At 49.3% G+C, this 24,222-nt stretch overlaps 1 protein-coding gene and 1 long non-coding RNA gene across 4 annotated transcripts in view; both read left to right on the plus strand.

Annotated features, from left to right (window-relative positions):
* The window catches only part of LOC128337221 (uncharacterized), a 47,956-nt gene extending 43,230 nt beyond the window's left edge, over window positions 1-4,726 (plus strand). The window contains exons 5-7 of one of the 2 annotated variants that reach the window (XR_008312212.1): window positions 803-968; window positions 2,409-2,736; window positions 4,558-4,726. This is a non-coding gene — a long non-coding RNA (uncharacterized LOC128337221). The remainder of the gene's footprint in view (window positions 1-802; window positions 969-2,408; window positions 2,737-4,557) is intronic. The other variant, XR_008312211.1, reaches the window with a different exon arrangement.
* A 6,155-nt stretch (window positions 4,727-10,881) lies between these two features.
* Window positions 10,882-23,355, plus strand: S100A1 (S100 calcium binding protein A1). 2 transcript variants are annotated; one of them, XM_053277950.1, is made up of 3 exons: window positions 10,882-11,033; window positions 21,574-21,757; window positions 23,039-23,355. In XM_053277950.1, exons 2-3 carry the CDS (start codon window positions 21,617-21,619, stop codon window positions 23,180-23,182), a joined length of 285 nt encoding a protein of 94 aa, XP_053133925.1. In that variant the 5' UTR covers window positions 10,882-11,033; window positions 21,574-21,616; the 3' UTR covers window positions 23,183-23,355. The 2 variants fall into 2 exon arrangements, with proteins under 2 accessions (XP_053133925.1, XP_053133924.1); XM_053277949.1 differs by lacking the exon at window positions 10,882-11,033 and adding an exon at window positions 20,858-20,995.
* The last annotated feature ends 867 nt before the right edge of the window (window positions 23,356-24,222 follow it).

A 24,222-nucleotide genomic window follows, 5' to 3' on the forward strand; every position in this document is an offset into this window, starting at 1 on the left:
TCCTGCTCTTGCTCCCCTGCAACTGGGATTGAGAGGCATCCTGCCTCTGAGGCTGGAGAACCAGGGGGACCCGAGTTGAAACCATCCCTGTTCAGCCCTGAAATTCACTGGCTGACTTTGAACGAGTCACTGCTCTCGCAGACTAACCAACCTCACAGGATTGTTGTGAGGATAAACATAACCATGCCCACCGCTCTGGGCTCCTTGGAGGAAAAGTGGGATATAAATGTAAAAATGAAATAAATTCATTAAATTATGATTTCCAGGATTGCTTTCAATAGACACTTGCAAGTGGATGGCAGTCCTTGGAGCTTTCCCAGTTCCTAGGCTTTACTGCGATTTCAAATTTGCCCCCCAACCAAAAAAAAACAAACAAACCCCCAATGCAAAAAATGGTTTTTTAAACCCTGTCATAAATCAAGCTAGGTTCTAACACACAATGAAAAACCCGAAATCGTGCGTGAAGCGCTCCCTGATATCTCACACGGACTTCGGCACAAATCCGGCCAATGTGCGAATGCACACCTTCCATTCCAAGCTAAAAGCCCCGTCTGGAAATTCTCCTGGCGTCTGCAGGCCAATCCTGTACGGTTGGGAACCCTACCCCAAAGCAGGGAATTGAATATGCAGATCCTTCTTCCTTGCAATAACCACCCTCCCTTATCATCTCTGTTTTCCCCATACTGTGTGGTGGGGTTAATAAATGGGTCTGGTGGTGAAGGGAGGAGAAGGAGAGGGTAAGAGAACTGGAAGGCTCCTTGACAATAACAATAATCAGCTCTGTTTTCTTTCTTGGGCCCAGGGAGAGATAGTGCTGGAATGCAGAAGAGGCAGCCAGACCAGAATTGCCATAAAGATTTTTCGGTGCAGAGAAAGACACCCCCGTTCTGCTGAGAATCAGAACTTTGACACAGAAATTGGGCCAGCAAAAATTTGCAGCTTTTACCATCCCTTAGAGTGCAACAGAGGTATGTTGGGTTGTTGGAAAATATGTATGTATGTATTTGTACGTTTCTCTCCCACTCTTCCCCCAAGGAGCCTGGAGCAGTGTCCAGGGTTATGTTTATTCCCCCACAATAGCCCTGTGAGGTAGGCTCAGCTGAGAGATAAGTGACTGGCTCAGAGTCCACCGAGCAAGTTTCATGATTTCAATTCGGGTCTCTCTCTGCATTACAAAATGTATTTCGTGCCACAGCTAATCTTCCAAAAATTCTTCATTAGGGGCATTCTCAAGGCCAGATCCCATGAAAAGAGCTGCGAATGACCTCTTGAACATTTGCCTATCACCAGTTAGAGGATTTTCAGCAGATTTTAACTCAACACAATTGTTTGGTTCAATGTCAATAAATCTGCAAATTGCCCAAAGGTTCATTTTTGAAATAATGAGGGACGTTTCAGGTGATATAGAGTTTCATAACAAAACGTGGCCTTTGATGTTTTATGGAAATTGCCTGTATTTTATTTTTCTGTAACACAGCAAAAAATAAAAATTAAAAAAATTAAGTGCCCTTAACTCAATCTACTGTAACTTGGGTTGATTAATCTACCCATTAAGCCTGTTAAAACATGTCACCTTCCTTAAAAATTGAGCTTAAACTAATTGAGCCAAGAGGCACCTTTACAAAGTGGTGATTCTCTTTCTTCAGCAGGGGGAGAGCATCTGGCCCTATCCATCCCCGGCACAGCATCCCTTCAGTGGCTGTTGCTGGTGTCTATCTTCCGTTTCTTTTTATGATTGTGAGTCTTTTGGGGACAGGGAGCCATTTTATTTATTTATGTGTATCTCTGTAAACTGCTCTGGGAACTTTTGTTGAAGAGCAGTATGTTAATATTCATTGTATTCGTATACTAGCCAAAAAACCAGACCCTGTGCCCTCGAACCCCTGTTCTTTAATCTCCGAGGGGGTGGGCAGCAAAAGGCACTCTGTGTATGCCCTGAGACACACTTTTCTTTACTACTGTTGTCAAGAAAGGAATCTACTTGGCCACTCCCAAAAGACATTCCAGCCCTTGTCTAAACATCTAGCATGGTTTTACAATTTTCATTCTTTGTGGTGATAGTGTCTGTCTGTAGGCGACAGTCAGTGAATGTTGGTTTAACAAAATGCACTCATTCCTTGAATACCATCATGTAATGACAGCAACAAGGCATTCCACAGTCAACTTCCTTTGGAGCTGAGCCCTAACATGTTGACATTACCTAGGATTGTGGGAATGCGTCGCCAACTAGCACAGGTTTGCCCTGTTTCTTGCCCACACAAATACCTTGCGCTCACCTGTATGCTAATTCTTTCTTGTCCTGAGCCGGTTTCACGCCATGCCATCACTGAGGGTGGATAATAGACTTCCGGTGCACAAAGGGAGGCCAAACCAAAAAAAATGGCCATAATAATTTTCCTCTTTGATAGGAACCACCACCTGCTGCTGAAGAAATCACATGAGATGGACTTTGAACATGAGTGTCCGTGAGTCACCTATCAGCCCTCCAATGAGTCATGTCCAGCCAATTGGAATGCCGTCTGCATAGCCCCCAATACCCAACCAAAAACTAGGGGGCACCAGTGAGCTGTCTGGAGAGAAAGGAAGTGATGTCATCACTCTAGGAACGTGACTTAATCATGCCTCGATCTAGACCCCGGAGAGCTCCACCTACTCACCCTAAGATGGGGAAGATCTGCATTTCTGACGTCTCGATGAAAAGGCGGACACGCCCACCATCTTGTTTCAAAACCCAAGGTGTGTTGCATGGTCTGAGCCACCCTCAAGAGATGCCTGGGGAATCCATGACAGTCATCGTGTAAATATCGTGTTCACTATGACAAGCTACTTAATGAGTCTGTTCACACGAGCAGCCAAACCCAGACTGGGCAGCCCTGCCTGGGTTTGGCTGCCCGCGTGAAGCACCAGGATCAATGTCGATTCCGGCGTTGCCTGCCCCGTAACTCGGGGAATTTGCCCCAGGCTTTAACCTGAGTTAAAGGACACAAGTGTGCCCTCGGGGGATTCCCCCAATGTGCCACACTCATCACGCAGTGCACTATGGGATATACAGAGGCTGGGCACTGTCTGAGAGCATGGTGTGGCGAGCAGGGCTCCAACCCCGTCTCGTGTGGGGGAAGGCAGGAGCGACCCTGCCTCTCCATTGACCCTCCCCGGCTCAGAGAAAAGAGGTCATGTGCACGACCTTTGTGTGTCGGGTTTGCCAACTTTTGATTTCAAAAATACTGCCGGGGTGAGTGAAGAGGAGGGATGGAGCCTGACTGGATTAGGGTCAGGACCTGACGTACACCAGTGCCTCATAAGTGAATCCTATCCTGGTTATTCACACATGGCTTCATGCCGCAGGGTATCTGAAGAGCGAATCAGCTTCGCAGCAGATTCGCAAGATGTTTAATTCGGGGGGTTAAATTGACAGTTCACATAGCCGTCGGCTCCTCCCCGCATTCCCTGGCAGATCTTTTTCCTGTGCGTTCCCACCTACTTGCTCTGGGTTTTTCCTCCAACCAATCACAAATCACGCCACAGAGGAAGAGGCAAGAGAGTTTTGTTTTGTTTCATTTTAATTTGACAGCTAAGAGCAGAAGGACAGCATGGCGAGTTGCCAAGCTGGATCAAACAGCAGGACTCTTAACCCTTGCCTTTGTGAGTGACTGCCTTCATCAACTCATGCCCCCCCACACACACCCCTAATGGAATCAGCTCAGACAAAAAATGGGCTCAGGTTACATCCATTCTGCATATCTAAAGCCTTTGTAAAACATAGGAAGACACACATTTTGAAGTTTGTGCTTGTGTTTAACTCAGGAATGCCTCCCTCCCCTTCTGGACTCCCTCCACAAAGTATCACCAATCTGCAACAACACCTCCCCCCCTGCAGCACTTGCAATTGCAAATTACTTAGAGTAGACCATACCCAAAACAGCTGTCAAACTCCCCTTCATTGAGTTTTGAAAAACACCGATTCACTGGCATGACCACCCCACACATAACAGAGAAACTGTGGGGCATAACAGAAGTCCTAGTTTTGTTTTCCCCCACCCAGAAAAACTCTGAATAAAGGATTTTTTAAAGCCAGACATACTTCGGGCTAAGCCAGAATGTGCAGCCTCCATGCGGGGGGAGGGGGGGGACAAAGTCCTGTCTGTCCTGGTCCCTGATAGCCCGCAGGGACTTCGGGGTAAATCCAGCTAATATGTGGACTGGCACACTCCAATCTGGAGTGGATTCGAAAGAAAAGCCCTGTCTGTAAAGCCTCCTGGTTAAGTCTAGAGCACAAGAATGAAAACTCTTGTTGGGCCCGTTTTAAACACTATCAGACCTTTTGGTCTCTCCAGTTCTGATTACCTGCCTGAATGTCGTTTTTCACCAGTGCTGTGGGGCAGCCTTATTAGTCTGCTGGAGTGAAAATGGCAGAGTCTTGTGATACCCTAAAGATTAACACAGTTATGGGGGAAGCCGCAATCCATTGATTAGATGGACTTGTTAAAGCTGTAAAGAAAAATAAAAATTGGTAGTTTGCAGTCCTAATGATGTGAAATTTACTTTCTCCGATGGTAGGAAGTACCTCGACAGATTTGGTCCAGATTTGGTCTGTTCCACCTCTGATGATATGGGAGGGCAGGTAAGAGAGGACAGATGAAGGGAGGTAAGATGAAGGCAGATAAGGTGAGGGCAGATTTAGTCTATAGAATGTGCTATTCCACCTCTGACAACCTGGTCTGGGAATGTCCCGAATCTGTATTTATTTGTATTTAGATTATTTATTTCTAGCACTGGATATTGTTATAAATATGTATATACCACTTTTCAGCCGGGGTGTGGGGGTGTGTTCTTAAAACAGTTTGCACAGCAAAAGGTCTGAGGAGATGGTTCTCTGCCCCAAGGAGCCTCCCAATCAAAAAATAACTCCAAGGGAGACCCCAGCAACAGCCACTGCCCGGGATTGAACTTGGGCCCTTCTGCATGCAAAGCAGATGCTCTTCCACTGCGCTGTGGCCGCATGCCCTAAGGGGAATATCTTCCAGCGCTCTCATGTAGTTGCCCGTCCAAATGCATACTAAGGCAAACCTTGCTTAGCAAAGGGGCGATTCATGCTTGCTATCCCAGGAGCCGTTCTCCTCCTCAGAGCTCAGCGGTACAGAGTGTTGTGTCAAACATGGCTGCAGTTTTGACCCAGAGGCTGGAGGCAGTCCCCAGCCGCACTGAGGGCATGAGGCACATGCCAGGCTTTGGCGCCGTCCGAGAAGGCACAGCGAGGTGTCATTCATGAATCCTTACTTGCTGCTACATAACTGCAGTTAACCAAACAAGGCCCGGTGCTTGCAGGCACTGTTCAGAGAAGTCTCTAAAGGCACAGAACTTTCAAACAGTGCGACACATCACAAAATGAAGGAATGAAAAGAAAACGTGATCCACCCCCGTACCAACCGTTCCCCGCCCCGCCCATCTCTCCGGATCCTAGGAGTCTGCAAAACTGTGAATCACCCACCATAGGGCCATGATGTGTTTGCTTGTTTTCTTCAAGCGTATTTATAAACCACCCTTTAGGCTGGCAAACGCCCAGAGCAGCTCCAGACAAGACAGAAAGAAAGAATACACAGGACAACAGAATAATATGTAAAGCGTGTCAGTTACAAGAAAGCATTGTCAAGGGCAGAGAAGCAAGAAAACAATTGCGTCTGGGAAACACTGTCGGGAAAGCCACGGGAGACAGACCGCAGCAATCGCTGCATGGATGGAGTCGATTTGGCGGAGAATTAGCAAACAGAAAGAATAAACTTAGAATTGTGATATATGGTCATAAGAGCACCTGTCTGCTTGCTTGCAGAAAGTTCCAAGTTCCCTCCCTGGCAGCATCTCCAAGAGAGGGCTGAGAGAGATTCCTGCCTGCAACCTTGGAGAAGCCGCTGCCAGTCTGGGTAGACAATACAGAGCTAGATGGCCCAAGGGTCTGAGTCAGTACATGGCAGCATCTTCTGTTCCTATCTTGCAGAATGCTTTTGAGGCAGAAAAGCCGGTCTGGTAACCTCCATAGCCCGGTGGTTCTGATGCAGTAGTAGAAGGCAGCTTCCTATGTACTTGACCCTTTCCTCTCCTTTCCAGCCCCTTGAACTTCTTGGGTACCATTTTCTGCATCTTTCCCCACACTACGAAAGCTTGTCTGGTTCTTCTGAACTCCTCCCAGAATCCTCCCTTGGAGGGTTCCCAGTATTCTTTGCAACATGGCCGAATGTCCCTTAATCTTCTTGAACATGAGATTTATGTAAACAGATGCCGTTTCGGAACAGACAGTCGGCTAGCTAGAGAGTCGTCTTGTGTCCTATATATTAAAGAAGGGAAAATGCCTGGCCCAGCCTCACTGATTAATGCATTTACTATATTTAGAAGGAGCACCAGTCCTCCCTGGCCAAACCTCCGGTGAAGCAACAGCATTCCTGTGTTTTAACCAGCCCTTTCCAAAGTAGGTCACCATGATTCCCATTTCAGAGGCTGGGATAACTGAGGCCAGGAATGGAAGAGACTTTGCTCAACACATCCAAGGGGTTTGTCCTCAACTGGGTTCGAAATCTGGTCCTTCGCCAGGGATAGTCTTCCCTTCAGGGTGCCCAGGGTTCTTGAGCAAGAGAAAGTGCCCCCTCAGGCAAGGTGTGGAATGAATTAGAATGAATTGGATTTAAAGATTCTTTCCTGTCTAAGCACTGTAGAAAACAGAACAAAAACGATAGTGTTCAACACTGAGGCTCAGGTTGCTTCTTTCTTGTCTTTTGCAAGCTTATCTAAACACAGAAAAGAGACATTTGTCATGCAAATGAGCATCCTGGCCAACTTTTTGTTTCCCCTATTCACCTTACAAACCAGCTATAGCAACAATCACTCCCAACATCATGCAGACCCAACCTTAGTCTTTGGGGAAATCAGCTTTCCTGCCTCTTCCACCAGGATCCCATAAGGAACTAGGGTGCCTACATCTACATTATACAAGATATCACAAGTCGTTTAAGAATAATAACTGCAAGTATGAACCCTCCACCACGAAATGTGGTATTTCCCCAGCATGCATATGTTACCCATGTCTGAGCCTCAGATGCAGAAGGGATTGTGACTATCTTGAGGGAGTATTCTTCAGGCTGAGAAATTTCCTGCTCTTTTTTGTTTACGCCTTCCTTTCCCCGCAAGGAGATTCATTAGCTCCACCTGCCTGTTTGTTAACTGTCCTTTGAGTCCACGAACATTCCACTCCATTGAATTACATTGGGGCTGTTTGCAGAGGGGTGGGTTCCCCCTTTGGCGTTTTCCCTTCTGATGTTTGTGAAACCAACTTACCTGCACTCTGAGTCTGCCTGTAACTCCTTCTCACCTGCAGGTGCTCTGGTTATGTGTCTATCATTTCCTGCTCTTTCAGGAATACATCATCCCCACACTGACTGTTATGCCCGAAGTTTTTCTTGCAGTGTATATTCCAAGAGGGTACCACTGGGAACATTCTCATTGCACTCTGTATATAATCTGGCACATCTCAGCCTATTATTACAATACGTCGTTTCCCAGTCTCTCTGACACTCTCTCTCTTTCGCTCTCTCTTTCCACATATCCATATGTTTCCCTTCACAGGTAATTATCTTGGCAGCCCCATACAGGGACTCTGACCAAAAAAAACCTGCTTTTGCCAAGACTTATATCCTGCTATGAACCTCCATGAGAAAGAGAATTCTGACACAGAGGGCAAATGTGTTTATCAGAGAATAGGAACATAGGAACCTAGGAAGCTGCCATATACTGAGTCAGACCATTGGCCTATCTAGCTCAGTATTGTCTTCACAGACTGGCAGTGGCTTCTCCAAGGTTGCAGGCAGGAGTCTCTCTCAGCCCTCTCTTGGAGATGCCGCCAGAGAGGGGCCTTGGAACGTTCTGCTCTTCCCAGAGTAGCTCCATCCCCTGAGGGGAATCTCTTACAGTGCTCACATGTGGTCTGCCATTCAAATGCGACCAGGGCGGACCCTGCTTAACTAAGGGGACAAGTCATGCTAGCTACCACAAGACCAGCTCTCCTTTCGTTTCGGTCTTTAAGCGCCTCTTAGCAGGTGCAGCTATTTTGTATTTAAACAGCCATTTATAGGGAGGATGTAGGCAAGAACAAACCCACCAAGCATAACACCACCAAAGGATTTTTGGAAAGTATTGTCTTGGGGCGGGGGGTGTCGGCGGTGTCAGCATTCCTCATGGAGAAATCTTGGCACATTCATGGAGACGACAAATCCCAGGGCTCTACATTCCTAGGGTTGCCAAATTCAAGCTGCCCCAATCTGGGTGGCCTATTTTGCATATTATGCAAAGTAGGCATGATGTGCATTTTAATTTGCATGTCATGCCAATTAAAATTTTGCATAATTTGCATGTTATGCATGTTGTGCTGCAACTAATTTGCATTTAATGAATGAATGAATGAATTAGACATATTTGTATACTTCTCCGTCCTTCTCTGCCTTCCCCTGTGATCCGATCCAGAGTAAAATTCTGGGCAATCCAGGCAGTGCATTTGAAAACCGTATAAATCTGGGTGGAATTTAGCAGCCCGGAGGAGGAGCCAAAATCCAGGGGCGACCCTAAATTCCAGGGGACATGGCAACCCTACACATTCCTCAGGTGTGTTGGTGGATCAATACCAAAGTTAATACAACATGGTTTCCTTCCAGCCCCAGCCTCCCAGATCCTGCCTCTGTCTTGAAGGAAGGAAGCAGTCTTTCCCTCGATCAGCTGCACCCAGTTTTCAACGGGTTTTCAAACCGGTTTACCGTTCCATGCCATGAGAACCGAACCCAAACAAAGGGAAATGGGGAAGACCTCACTGATCAAGCCCTGCCTCATCAGGAATCACCTCCTTATGCCTCTTAAATGCCTCATTTGTTCCAAAGCCTGGGATCCAGCCGTCAGGGAGAAGCCGGGCAAGTGTCTCACAGCCAGCAACACAACTTTGCTGCATCAGCAAAGATTTCAGGAGGTTTCTCCTGCCCAGAATTCAAAGGCGGCCGGCAAGGAAGCTGGCACCATTCGGAGACCTGCCTAACCACCTTCGGAGACCTGCCTAACTCGCAAGGACGATCCTGAAGAAGCTAACCTGACACACACCCAGTCCCAGTGGAACCCATGGAAGACGCCTTTGGTCACCCCTCCAGAGAAATCTGTGGGCCCTGCCTGAGACCTCTCCTGCCCTCAACTGACCTGCTGAGTCCCACAAGGCAGGGGGGTGCACCCCCCCAAATGCATAGTCTTCTTCGCTCATTGCCCCGCCCGCCAGCCCCCAATAATCAGCTTGCCTCCAAAGCCACACTCCCTCTCTTGTACAGGAATGGCCTCCCTCGACATGCGTTTCCAAATTAAGAACATAGGAAGCTGCCTCCTACTGAGTCAGACCCTTGGTCCATCTGGCTCAGGGTTGTCTGCCCAGACTGGCAGCAGCTTCTCCAAGGTGGCTGGCAGGAGTCTCTCCCAGCCGGCCCGATCTGGAGATGCCACGGAGGAAACTTGTAGGCATGCAGGTGCTCTTCCCAGAGCGGGCCCTTCCCCTCAGGGGAATCTCTTAGGCAGCTCACACATGGGAGTCTCCCATACAAATGCAAACCTGGGTATCCCCTGCTTAGCAAAGGACAGGCTTGCTGGGAGAAAGGAAAACCTCTGGGCACGAAGGAAGAGGAGAGAGGGAGGTTGCCAACTGCCAGGATGCCCCTCATTTCAGGGATGAGATGTTGGTCTCTACAGGGACAGCACTGGTCCCTCTTTGATTCAATAGCATATAATTCAGTTGCATAGACGTCGGTGAGACTCAGGCTCTTGAGTGCCACTGTGCATACACCTCCCCGCCAGCCCCCACAAATCTGTGTGCCCCATTCTGGCAAGGATTGAACTGAAGATACAAAGAAAGGCCAAAGTTCTGGGTGAGAGGTCCCCCCACCCCATGCAGGACCTGGGAGGCAGGAGCAATTGGCTCCTCTCGGGATGGCGGCAGCCTCTTTCAGCTACCAGGACCCAACCCTGTTGGGAAGGAGGACCAAGTTCTGCTCCCACCCGGTTCCTCTCCCAGAGAGGGCTGTGCGAGTGTGGGCATGCCACTCGCAGCTCACACCCCCGGCTGTTCAGATGAGGCAAGTGTGCACTGCGGCTGCCAAGATGACTGCAGAGATCTTGGTTTGGGACGTGGGTGCCTTAAGGATCATCTTCTCCTCCTCCAGCTCGCCCTGGCTTTGAGCTCTTCAGCCAGAACACTGGTCTGGGGGTCTTTCTTGAGGGAGTGTGTCCCACTCTTTTTGTTCCTGCCCTCCTTCTCCACCCACCACGGAGTTCCATTAGCTGCGCCCACCTGGTTGTCTGTTAACTGCCCCACGGGTGCGTGGACATTCCGCTCCATTGCGTTATAGTGGAGCAGTTGGGAGGGTTGGCCCACCCTGGGTTTTTTCTTCAAGTTTTTGTGAAACCGACCTATCTGTCGGAGAGTCTGCCTGTACCTCCTTCTCGCCTGCAGGTGCTTCAGTTACACGCCCGTAAGGATGATAACGTTTACAGCTCTTTTGGAAATAGAACTTTGAAAAGGATAGGAACAGAAAAGTAGATGGATTGGGGTGGAGGGATGTGAACAGGTATCTTTCCCTCCCCTAGTGCTGAATTTTGGGTTGCTCTGGCAGCCCTGCATCAACCTCCATCTTCTTCTCCCAACCCTACGGACCGAGAAAATCCAAACTGCAGGCTGCTCCGTGCTCCCTGACCCTGTTGGGCTGGCTTTCTCGTGATGCAGAGAGGAGGGAGGCAGGGGTGTGATATTTGGAGAGGAAGGCACAAGCATCCTTTGTTATCCCCACGGCTTCTCCAGCCTGGCCCCAGGCAGAAACAAACAAGCCTTTGGGTCTGGCTGCCAGCTCCCCTTGATTGGTGCTTTAAGGTGGGGAGGGTCAGGAGGGAGGATCCAGCCCCTGGTACTAGCAAGATTCCTCCCCCAGGCCCTCCCCAGTCCCGCTGCTTCATGCACACCCTTCAGTGTTGAAGTAAGTAATTTGGGTTTGAAGGACCAGAGAGGCTGGGGTGGGGGGGGAGTGAGTGTGTGTCTCCTTGCTGGGTTGTGCGTTTCTCCCCTGATCTGCTCCTAGCACCAACTTCCTAATGGCATCTCCCTAACCCTGGGAGAGAAGAGTGCTCTCACTCTCTTCACGGGGTGGGCATGAGGGGTGCAGGCAGAGCTTTTCCCTGAAGTTGCAACCGATATTTTTAAAAGCAAGCAAGAGAGGTCTCTTCCAGCTCTGAAATTCTATGCAATCAAGGCACATTTGCTTTGAGCAAGTCTGAAGTGTGCAGAGGTGTGGGGTTTTTTGGGGGTGGTGGTGGTGGTTTGGGGGGGCAAGGACAACCAGGTATGGTAGAGGTTTATAAAATTACCTGATTTACCCAAATACAAGACTACTCCAAATTTAAGAACCCCACCCCCACCCCACCCCCATGGAAAATAAGAGGTTCCATACAGGTTGTACCTGGATTAGTCCATCTTTAGTGGCGCAGCAGAGAAATGCTTGACTAACAAGCAGAAGGTTGCAGGTTCGAATCCCTGCTGGTATGCTTCCCGACATCTCTGTCGGACAGCAGCAATATAGTAAGATGCTGAAAGGCATCATCTCAGACTGCTCGAGAGGTAAAAGTAAAGTGTGCCATCAAGTCTATTTCGACTCCTGGCGCCCACAGAGCCCTGTGGTTTTCTTTCGTAGAATACAGGAGGGGTTTGCCATTTCCTTCTCCCGTGCAGGATGAGATGATGATGCCTTTCAGCATCTTTCCTATATTGCTGCTGCCCGATATAGTACCAGCGTGGATTCGAACCGGCAACCTTCTGCTTGTTAGTCAAGCTTTTCCTCGCTGCGCCACTTAAAGTTGGAGGCAATGGGAAACCCCTCCTGTATTCTACCAAAAGAAAACCACAAGGCTCTGTGGGTGCCAGGAGTCGAAATTGACTTGCTGGGACACTTTACCTTACCTTTACCTGTATTGACCTGAAAGGAAGGGGACTCTGAATTTAAGATGACCCCCGCTCCATTTCTAACAGCAAAGAACTTGGGGGCAGGGACCTAGTCTTGGATTCGGGTAAATACAGTATGTGTGGTGCGGACATTCCTTTGCTAACTGAGCAAAGAGGCACCTTTTAAAAGTGGTGATTTTCTTTATTGAGCAGGGGGAGAGCAACTGGCCTTATCCGTCCCCGGCACAGTATCCCTCCAGTGTCTGTTGCTGGTGTCTGTGCTTATGTTTCTTTTTTAGATTGTGAGCCCTTTGGGGACAGGGAGCCACCTTTATTTATGTTTATCTCTCTATGTAAACCGCTTTGGGAACTTTTGTTGAAAAGTGGTATATAAATATTTGTAGTAGCAGTAGATAAGGAGGAATCTTTCTCTTTCAATCTCATTATGCAGCGCAATGACCGGGCAGCCAATTCAGGACAGATACAAGAAAATACTACTTCATAGAATGCATGACTAAGAGATGCAGTGTGTTCCCAGGAGATGCAGCAATAGCTACCGGTTCTTAGATGACTCTAAAAGTGGACTGGGCACATTTATGGAGGCAGAGGAGAAGTCTGTGGTTAGCCAAAATGATTGCTAGGTTGAACCTCCTTGCACAGAGACAGTCTACCTCTGGATTCTGGATGCCGGAGGATAAACAAGGAAGAAGGGCTGATTCCTTGTGGGTTTCTCGGAAGAATCTGGCTGTCCACTGACAGAAACAAGATGCTGGGCTAGTGGGACCTTAGGTCTGATCCAGCAGGGCTTCCTACATTCTGTAAATGGATTAGATAAATTCAGGGTGGGGCCACAGATCAGACCTAATATCCCATGAGCCCAGCATCTTGTTTCTGACAGTGGACAGCCAGATCCCTCCCAGAAACCCACAAGGAAACAGCCTTTCTTCCTTGTTTATCTTCCAGCATCCGGAATCCAGAGCATCTGCCTTACATGCAGAAGATCCCTGGCAGCGTCTCCAAGTAGGGCTGGGAAAGGCCCCCGGCTGAATCCTCGGAGAGCTGCTGCCAGTCAGAGCAGACAATCCTGAACCTGATGGACCAAGGGCCTGACTCGGTATATGGCAGCTTCTTAATGCATTTCTCCCTTCACAAAACCAAGCAATCAAAATCAGTCAGGAGATTGATGACAAGCTGTACCCAGTCCTGCACATGGTTACTCAGGAGCTTGTCCCAGTGTGTGTTTGGTGGCGCTTACTCCCAGGAAAGTGTGAGGATTGCTGCCTCGGTTGGCTTCATGTCAGGATTTCCTTGGCATATATTGAGTCAGACCTTGGTCCATCTAGCTCAGGATTGTCTTCACAGACTGGCAGCGGCTTCTCCAAGGTGGCAGGCAGGAGTCTCTCTCAGCCTGATCTTGGAGATGCCGCCAGCCAGGGAGGGAACTTGGAACCTTCTGCTCTTCCCAGAGCAGCTTCATCCCCCTAAGGGGAATATCTCGCAGTGCTCACACATCAAGGCTCCCATTCAGATGCAACCAGGGCGGACCCTTCTTAGCTAAGGGGACAAGTCATGCTTGCTACCACCAGACCAGCTCTCCTCCTCATTCTGAGCCTTTCCTCGGTGCAAAAATGCCTGCAATTTCCTCCTAATCATTTGGCAGGAGAGTTAAAGAAGCTGGGGTGAGAACACCCAGAAAGCAGTCAGGGCAACAAGGTTGTTATCACCTATTTTCCATCTCTAGGGGGGCAGATTTTGCCCAGAACCATCATGAGCATTTGCCTCCAAGATAGTACCGATGTCCAAAATTTGGCCTTAATATGGGGACGAAATGCAGCCCTTTCCACAGCGCCCCACCCACCTTCCACCCCTCACCTTGCCAAAATCCCACGAGCCGAGGGGCGCGGCTGAATGTTGCTTGCGCCACTGGACAGGGAACTGAATGACTTCTCTGTCTTGGGCAGGGACCGGAGAAAAACAGCTGCACACAGCCTTTCCCCCTCAATCCTCTGCCTCTTCCAGGCAGGGCTGCGGTCAGCCAGATAACAGGTTGGGAATAAATTGTTCATTTATACGCTGGAGAACGGCAAGGCTTAATCCGGTCTGGGAGGAGGGCGTTTTTCTCCATGTGGTTGTGGATTTTTATATATATAGTTAGCACCAAAAATGGGAATGAAGCTGTATATAGCAACAACAAGGCGGTAGGTCCCTGCCCCAGGGTGCTTACAATCAAGAATTTGGCAGAGAAAGGAGCATAAGAAGCTCCCTGGTACTGAGTCAGACTTATTGTCCGTCAAGCTCAATACTGTCTACACTGACTGGCAGTGGCTTCTCCAAGGTTTCATGCAGGAGTCTCTCCCAGCCCTACTCGGAAATGCTGCCAGGAATTGAATCTAGAGGCCTAGCAGATGCTCTTCCACTGAGCTACAGCCCCATCCCCAATATAGGAAGCTGCCTTCTACTGAGTCAGGACACTGGTCCATCTAGCTCAGTATTGCCTACTCTGACTGGCAGCAGCTCTCCAAGGTTTCAGGCAGGTTTCTTTCTCAGACTTCACTGGAGATGCTGCTGCCAGGGACTGAACCTGCAGCCTTTATTTTATTTATAGTTTGGTTTCTATACCACCTTTCATAAAATGCATCCCAAGCAGTTTACAACAATTAAAATACAGCAAAATCACATCTAAAACATTTAAGTTGGTTAAAACAGTAAAAACCACCCCACCCCACCCCACCAAACCCCACCATAATAAAGACAAACGGAATCTGTATTTAGAGTCCTATATTCTATGGATTAGAATATATTCTATATTCTTTATGCTGGTCTATGACTGTAATAAAGGATGATGATGATTCTATATTCTAATACACCTTACGTGGCACAGCAGGGAAATGCTTGAGTAACGAGGAGAAGATTGCTGGTTCGAATCCCCGTCTGGTACTATATCGGGCAGCAGCGATACAGGAAGATGCTGACAGGCATCACCTCATACTGCGAGGGAAGAGGCCATGGCCCACCCATCCTGTATTCGACCAAAGACAACCACAGGGCTCTGTGGGCGCCAGGAGTCAAAACTGATTTGATGGCACACTTTACCTTCTATATACTATGTATTCTCCCCTTCTGCATACAAAGCAGATGCTCTTTTACTGAGCTAGATAGGCAAATACGGAAAGACTATGCTTTCTTTTGCCTGTATTTAGGCATCATTTCAGTGGGGCATGACGACCCATGGGAAAGATGGGTTTTGATGGGAGTGTAATCAAGAGAGAGGGGCAGGATCTTCGAGGTTCCAGCCATAAGGGGCATGAAATGGAGACAGGCTGGGATCAACTGAGCAAAACTTAAATCAGTGTGTGCTTACAATGCACCATCCGAGAGTTCTTGTTTACCAGGGACTCTAGATGTTCTCCTACATCAATTTCCTGTTTTGCCGATTGCGGGATTTGGAGAATCAGGGGTGTGTGCTTAAGAGGTCAGTTCCCCATCGAATCCATGTACCAGAATATACCTGATGATTTTTGTCTTTTCTTTTGTAATGACGCCTACGGAAGAATGACATTCTAGATGCTACATGATTGAAAGCGGACACCTTTCTGGGAAACCTATACCCGACTCGAAATGCTTTTTGTTTTCATTCATAATTGGTTCAGGCAATCTATTATGGCAATTTCTGGAGGGGTCAACAAGTGTGTGATAAGACCACACAACTATGCTGTAGTAGATAGGACAACATGCACTCCTCTAGTTTCTGATTATATGCATGTGTAAGATTTTGTTTCCATTTAGCTATTCCATTTGTTTTTGTCATGAAGAACTTGATGTGTTTAATTATGCATTCGGAGACGGGAACATAAGGCAGCTTCCTATGTTCGGGGATAGGCCATAACCCAATGATAAAGCATCTTCTTTGGCCCCCGGTTCAACCCCTGGCAGCATCTCCTGGTAGGGCGGAGAAAAATTCCTGCCCAAAGCCCTGGAGAGCTGCTGCCAGTCAGAGTAGACAATTGGGAGCTAGATGGAGCGAGGGTCTGACTCGGATGGCAGCAGTTTCCCATGTTTCTTTGAAAACCACGTTTGTTTTGGTGCTCAGTTGTTAGTATTTCCTTCCATTTTATAATATGTTTGCACTTCCTGTTTTCTGTAGCTTTTAATGGAACCACGTCATGCTATTAGAGTCTATTGAAAATGTAAAGCTCCTGTACCCTGGGAAATGGCACTAGAGGACAGTAGTCCACCCTGCAGGGGTTCTTTAGCCCCAAAGGTTTTGCCCCCCACCCCCAAAAAAGTGTTTTCCTGGCAGCTGGGTGTTGACCCTCCCCCAACAAATCAAATCGTCAAGTGAATAATTCAAGTGTTCCCAGCTGTTATTGAACTACAACTCCCATCATCTCCGGCCACAATGCCCCTTGGGTCCCCAGATGTTATCCAACAGCTGGGCACCCAAGGCTGGGAAATCCTGGAATAATGAAGGTGTTTCTAATTCTTTCATTCGTCATTCAGAGTTCTGGTCATTTGTTTCGAAACGAAACGAACTGGCCCGAATCGGTCCGAGTGGCTGATCCAAGCACGCTTGGTGATGTACTCTATTTACCAGGATAGAGAACAATTCTGATTTTTAGACGGCCACCTTAAAAAATACAGGTGAAATGCAAGTCGTGCCTGTATTGTAATAAACACTGTGTAATAAACGCTGAATTTAGGACTCTCTATTGCTAACATCAAAAAACTTTGTGTGTGGTGGTGGGGAAACTAGCCTCTGATTCAGGTACATACAGAAACGATGAACCACAGTGTCCCGATACCACAAGAATGACTGGGCGATATAAATTTTATTTATGTCATAGTCTTAGGACTGGGTGGGAAAGGGAAACGTTCCGGATCGTCGCTCCATGCTGGGATGATGATGGGCTATGTACAAATGTGCCATTGCTCAACTCTTTGGGGACTGGAAGGACAGGAGAAATGCTCAGCCCTGGTAGAATTCAGAGCAACGGAATGCAGGCATGTCCCAAGCGCGTATCTAAGGTTGACGCCTTGGCTCTTGCAAAAGTGGCTGAATAGATTACGAATCCATCTGACATTCCCACCAAGGAAAAATGTGAAGCCACAGAGGTTGCAGCAAACAGCGCCCACAAGTGGCAGATTAGCAGCACTTCACGCTTATATTAGCACAACCGGCACACCAGATTAAACCCGACCACAGTGCCACTACGGATCTGCTAAGCATGCCTCTGTCCTTCATAGGAAGATAGGCAGCTGCTATATACTAAGTCAGACCATAGGTCCATCTAGCTCAGTATTGTCTTCACAGACTGGCAGCAGGAACTGGGAACCTTCTGCTCTTCCATCCCCTGAGGGGAATCTCTTACTGTGCTCACACTTCTTGTCTCCCATTCAAATGCAAACCAGGGTGGACCCTGTTTAGCTAAGGGGACAAATCATACATCCTTGTCATCCCTCTTATTTATGTATTATTTCTCTGTGTAAACCACCCTGAGCCATTTTTGGAAGGGCGGTATAGAAATTGAATTATTATTATTATTATTATTATTATTATTATTATTATTATTATTATTATTATTATTAATGCCTGCTACCACAAGACCAGCTCGCCTCTCCTTCCTCCAACACAGGAAGCCTGCACACTTCCTGTGTGGTGACATGGCAGTCCCTGCTCTGTCAGCCAGGTGCTATTCACATTTCCAATGCCTTTTCCCCGGATTTTATCTTGGCGTTCTAGTGCTGCAACGTTGCATGTGCGTTGCAAAAATGTCGCTGTCTTTCCCTGGTTGAGATTCCAGGGGTCATTTTCAATACAATCCTGCCAAGCCGAAGCATTTGACCTGCACTGTGCGGAACGTAGCTGTGATGCGGTGAGCTTGTGAGTAAAACCATAACGGCAGCTAGACTGTGTTGATGATTACTGGCCCATTTACTGTGACGTTGAGTTTAAGGTTGTGCCGTCGAGTCAGTGTCGACTCCTGGCGCCCACAGAGCCCTGTGGTTGTCTTTGGTCGAATACAGGAGGGGTTGACCATGGCCTCCTCCTGCGCAGTATGAAATGATGCCTTTCAGCATCTTCCTATATCGCTGCTGCCCGATAGAGGTGTTTCCCATAGTCTGGGAAACAGACCAGCGGGGATTCGAACCAGCAACTTCTGGCTTGCTAGTCAAGTAATTTCCCTGCTGCGCCATTAGGTGGCGAGCATCAATTGCCCCCTTTGCTAAGCAGGGTCTGCCCTGGTTTTCATTTGGATGGGTGACTAGATGTGAGCTCTGTGCGATATTATGCCGTCGCTCAGTGGCAGAGAATCTGCTTTGCATGCAGTCCAAGACAGGGCTGAGAGAAGCTCCTGCCCGAAGCCCTGAAGAAGCCGCTGCCAGCCCATGTGTGATCTGTTTATCCCTCCGGGAAGCTTAAACCTCCACCCCATGGGAATAAAGGGCTCTTCAGAGAGTCGTGATGAGACTTGCGCAATCTCTGCGGGAAAGCAGTGCCCCACAGCCAACGGAATGGGGCTCCTGCCACACCCCGGGGTTTCCTCTGACGCTGCCCCCGCGCAGGGGTGGGGAGACGGGTGCCCTGCTTGGCGTGAGCCCTTTCCAGTTCGGTGCCCAGGAGGACGCGGAATGGGATGACTGAGACCTGACGGGGACGGCTTGCCCAGCCCAGGGCCCGTCGCACCACACAGGACGGGATTCATGATCTCCTCGTGCATCATTAATGCCGGGATGGTGTGTTCTTCCCCCAGGCACCGGTCCTGTAATGAGACCCGGGGCGGCTTGGCTGGCACCCCTTGTCCCGTCTCCAGGCCCGGAGTCCAGTTTCACGGCCCCTCCGTTTCCGCAGCAACCACGGAGCCAAGAATGCTCCCATTCAACAAGGGCCCCTTTTATACCCACGGAGGCCGCAGTCAGGTGGGCCTCGGCTCGGTCACCCGAGAAGCCGCTTCTGACAGCCGCCTTTGTCCGGCGGGGGCCGGCGGAGACACCCGATCGCGGGTCTCTTGTCGGCAGGATGGATTTCAGCTTCTCTGACAATGCCGCCGTTACGGCAGAAATCATTCTCAGGGGATCGATAGCCCACGTACGGACAAAGTCGGGCTGCGGCCGGCACAGCACGGTCGAGATTTCACAAAATCGTTTCCATCCGGGGAGTTGATTTCTCCTCTAGTTCGCCAAAAGGCTCTGTTTACATAGGAACATGAAACGCTGCCGTGCCGAGTCAGACCCTGGATCCGTCTAACTCAGCATTGTCTACTCTGACAGGCAGCAGCCCTCCAAGGTTCCAGGCAGGAGTCTCTCCCAGCCCTACCTGGAGATGCTGCCAGGGAGGGGACCTGGGGCCTTCGAACGGCAAGCAGATGCTCTGTCACTGAGCTACAGCCCCATACCTTAGGAAGCTGCTGCCTACCGAGTCAGGCCCTTGGCCCATCTAGCTCAGTATTGCCTACACTGACTGGCAGCGGCTCTCCAAGGCTGCAGGCAGGAGCCTCTCCCAGCCCTACCTGGAGATGCTGCCAGTGAGCGAAACTCGGATCTTCCGCCTGCAGGTGAGCCTTGGAGTCAATGCAAGCAATCCCAGATGGACCAAGGGTCTGATTCGGTATAGGGAAGCTTCCTGGGTTCCCGTGATCGATCTGACCCTAGCCAGCTTTGCAAAGAGCGCCTCTCCCCACACTCCGAGCAAAGCTTGCAAGACACCCGAGGAGAGAAGGGGAGGCTGCCGGACCTCCCTGCCGCCACCCTGGCATGATTTTCAGAGATTGCAAAAGGGTTGGATGTGAAAGAAGGTTGGTTGCCTCTCAGCTTGCTTCAGGTACTGAAATGCTGGTGTGTGGCGGCGGGGACATCTGCCCCCATGAAATGAACACACAGGGAATGATTGAGCATTGAGAGCAGTCATTGTTTATTATTTAAAAATGCAGAGTTTGTACACATTCGAGGCTTTTGCAAAAAGACAGGCGGCAGGGTAAAAAGACGGGGAAACGGAAACCTGAATCCTGCCATTGCAAGCCAAGGGTGGGTCTCTGGGCCACTCGCACTTTGAACTAGGGGTTCTCCAACTTGGATCCCCAGATGGTGCTGGACTAGAATTCCCATCAATCGCTGCCACATTGGTCTGGCCACTATGGCAGGGGATGGTGGGAACTGCAGTCCAACCAGGTCTGGGGACCCAAGTCTGAAAATCCCTGGGTTACCGGATTTTGTGTGTTGGGGTTTTGCTCCCCGCACCTAAAAAGCTAGCATGAGTGGAAGAAGTGTTGTGCCCTAGCCTTAAATCCACGTTGCAGGTGAGGCCTGAGGTAACTGGATGCTTCTCCATTCCGGGGTGGGGAGAAGTCCCCTCCATGCAAAAGGCAACAGTAAAGCTAAGCTAAGAGCCCTGACATACTAGCTTTCTACTTGCAGGTTTTTTAACCTTCTTGTATGGAAAAGCATTCCGTCAGGTGAGCCACCACCTCGAGTCGAGAGAGAGGGACAGCTCAGAAATAAGCAGAGCACTTTGGTGAGAGCTAGGCCTGAAAGGCATCACTTTAATCATTCATACTGGTTGCGGAATTTCTGCTTGTCGCAGAATTTGAATGGCCGTGCTGCGGAATTTATGCATCTGTTTTTAAAAAGCCGTCAGTGTCGGAAAGGGAGCGTGAGCTGTGTCCATATTGAACGTTCGGCAAAGAAAGAATGAGGAGGACTAGACAATGGTCAAATATTTTCCACTCTGGACATAGCCTCTCCTTGGGCTTAGCAGGCGCCCAGGGAAAAAATTCCACCCACCGTCCACTCTCTCCACATCTCTGCCCCTTTAAATTAGTGCACGGCCTGTCCAGTGTGGTTCTCAGCCAAATTGTCCAGCTGCTGGTGTCAGATTCTCCCCAGGGGATGGGAACAGAGAAGGGAGGGCTCGTGGATCTTATTTAAAGTCACTGGCCAGCTATTTCCAACTTGCTTTGTCAGAGGCAGCAGTGGCAGAAAGAACCAGATCCGGGGGAAAGAAGCAAGGTGAGGACGGTGGCGGGCCGGCGGGGTGTGTGTGTGGATCTCTTTACCTGGACAGGTGGGGGTGAGGGGCTGAGAAGTGGACAGTTCTAGGGATGGGCCAGTGAGGGCAAGAGGCTGGAATGGGTATCTTGGAGACTGCACAGTCAAAAGTGGGGGGCAGTGGCCTGTACAAAAACACACAATGGCTTTGCAGATCGTCCAAGTATTCCTCTGGGCGGCTGCTTATGCTTGGAGGTCCTTCTTAGAATGCCAGCGTGGCAGAACCTCTCTCTTTTCCTTCAGTTCCCTCCTCAAACCACCAGACCCTGCCTTTCCCATTGACTTGGCCCTTCCGTCCTCCTAATCCCCAGATTAAGCCCAGTATGTGTGACCGTAAGGGACCCTTTCAGTGACTGCCATCTCGGTTTCATCTCTGGATTCATGAGGACTAGCAACCGCAGAAAGAGCTCCTGTGAATTGGTCGCCTTGTGGTGAAGTTTCCCTGTAATCCCCACCACCCACCCACCCACCCACCCACTCCTTCTGCACACTCAGCTTCATTCTCCAGTACTTTGACCACCAACTCTGTTCATTTGCAGGCTCCATTCCTTCCGCAACCTAAATAATCCCTCCTCCCCGGCGATGGCGTCGCAGCTGGAGAGCACGATGGAAGGGCTCATTTCCATCTTCCACAGCTACTCGGGCAAGGAAGGCGATAAGTACAAGCTGAGCAAGAAGGAACTGAAAGATCTCCTGCAGAATGAGCTGGGCTGCTTCCTGGAGGTACAGATTCGACCTCGCCCCCCAATTTTTTTGTTGCATTGCCCGAGCTCTGGATTCCGTGCCCGGCTTACGGAGGCTGCCGACTTTTTCTAGAAAGGGAGGGAGGATGTGTGCCTGGAGACCTGTTGGACTGCAGAGAGAATTCACAGGCCCTCGTTTGCTTCTCGGATGGCAGCTGCCTTGGAAAAGCAAACGTCCCAGGTCAGGTGCCTGTCTGTCCAGGATTGGCCTGGACACTCCGGGAATCGGATACCCTGCCCACGATGCAGGGAAAGTGTTTTTTGTCTTGGAGAGGGGATGTCCAGGAATCTGAGCGGGAACCTTGCTTTAATTCCCTTTGGGGCTGCTCAACTCCAGCCCGTCAGCTGTTTCACTCCCATCAACCCAACTCCTGGCCACTGTAGGTGGGGATGATGGGAGTTGTAGTCCAACAGCTGCAGGGCCGGAGTTGTAGAGCCCTGATCCACGTGTCCAGCGGCTGTCAGGTGACACGAGAGAGCCAATGAGCTTCCACCAGCCTGTATGACACCTCAGACACAGGTCCGGACCCTCGGCTGGGACAACGTGCCCTTTGGAGACTACATTGCTCCTACTAGGACTGCCTTTAAAATCTGTCTTCTTCTCTCATTTCCTTTGCACCTCAAATATTTTCTCTTTCCATCACACTTGTTTACTTTTCCTTGTGTCATATCTACTTCAGGTTCGTTAGGCTGTGTCTCCTGCTCACGGTGTGTACATGGCACCACTGCTTAATAACAGCAATTAATTTATTATCACTATTATCTCATGTAGGATAGGTCTGTCAGTGGCTAGTAGGTAACTAAACAGGATCTCCGGGTTCAAGGGCACCCTACCCCTAAATACCAGGTGCTCAGTGGGGGCCTGTTTATGGCTTCTTTTAAAGAATGCTGATGGGGCTTTGGCCGGATCCGGCCAGACTCTCCTTGCTGCTTTTCTCCGATTTCTGTCCTTTCCCCAAAGAGCTTGGGGCAGCAGCATTCTTGGGCTTCTCTCATTTCACCCTCTTCTGAGATGAGTCAGACTTGGAGGCAATAAGACTACTGAGAGTATCAAGTCCAAGTGAGGATTTGAATCCAGCTCTCTCTGGCCATGCTGAACCGTCTCCTAGATTGCAGGAGTTCCAGAATGCAAGCCCCTCAGGGCAGAGAACTGCTTTTCTGTGCTCTGTACAGTCCCACATCGATTGTAACAAGATTTAATACGATCACACAGTGCTCTCTCTTATAAACACACTCATTTGCTGTGCCTTCTGTGTTACAGACCCAGAAGGACACAGAATCCGTGGACAAGATCATGCATGACCTGGATGAAAATGGGGACGGAGAGGTTGATTTCCAGGAATTTGTGGTGCTGGTGGCGGCCCTGACCGTGGCTTGCAACACCTTCTTCTGGGAGAACACCTGAGGCTTTTGAGTGCTGCTGCTTCGCTGAGCCCAGCGCCTCTCCTGCCACCGCCTGCCAGGCTCTCTCGTAATCCTGCGGCTTCTCCCTCTGGTTTGGAGCAGGGGGGAAACACTTCTAGGCGCTCTGTAATCCATCACCAAGACAACGCTGCTTATTAAAGGCATCCAACCTGCTACAGGTCTGGTGTCTTCTCTTGCAGGGGTGGGGATAGAAGCTGGGATGCTACCTCATGGAGATTCCTCTGTGTGGAAGAGAGAATACCTCTTTTAGAAGAGGCATTCCCTCCTGTGTGTGCAAGGGGGAATATCTCTTTTAAGATGTTTCTTTCAGCAGTTTTTATGACTGACCTATATTATATTTTATTTACACAGCTCCAGCCGTGTTTATGGGGATTTACAAAGAGGGAGAGGGCAAGTCTCTGCCTCAAAAGACTTAATATCCAGAAAATGATACAAAGCACACACAGAGGAAAGGAAGGGAGGCTGGCCAAAACAAGAGGAAAATACACATTTATTTCAGTTAAACATTCTTAGGCCTGGTTGTATTAAGAATACTATATATATATTTTAAAAAACTGCTGTACCTCTTTGGTCAATCAAAAGGTTTTATAATTAAACATCACAGCCTTGTTTTGGATCATGAAAAAGAAACGGAAGAAAGGAGTCGTTTACCACTCAAAATTTGACAGGTGCTTTTATTCCAATCAAAAGTCTCCAGTGCCAGTTTCCACTTTTAAGGTCGCCCTCCAAGGCTGACCTGTCTGAAGAAGAAGCCTGTGTTGAGATTAGCAAAGGTCCACCCTGCAGAGTTGCTTTCACAGGGTCTTGGAGAAGGGCGCCACCTTGTGGGCAGCCGGGACGCCGCGCTGCGAATGTGGTTTTGCACTCCACTCCTTGCAGATCTCCACTCAGCAGGAGGCCCACACTGGGCAGAAGGCCTGGCGTGGCCTACACGCCAGGGAGCATACCTTTGACCCAGGAGAACAGGTGTCGGTCCTCAGGCCGGCCAGGAGAGGAGATGTGAGGAATGGAGTGTCAAAC

This window comes from Hemicordylus capensis, chromosome 14 (assembly GCF_027244095.1).
Source record: "Hemicordylus capensis ecotype Gifberg chromosome 14, rHemCap1.1.pri, whole genome shotgun sequence".
Taxonomy (NCBI): domain Eukaryota; kingdom Metazoa; phylum Chordata; class Lepidosauria; order Squamata; family Cordylidae; genus Hemicordylus; species Hemicordylus capensis.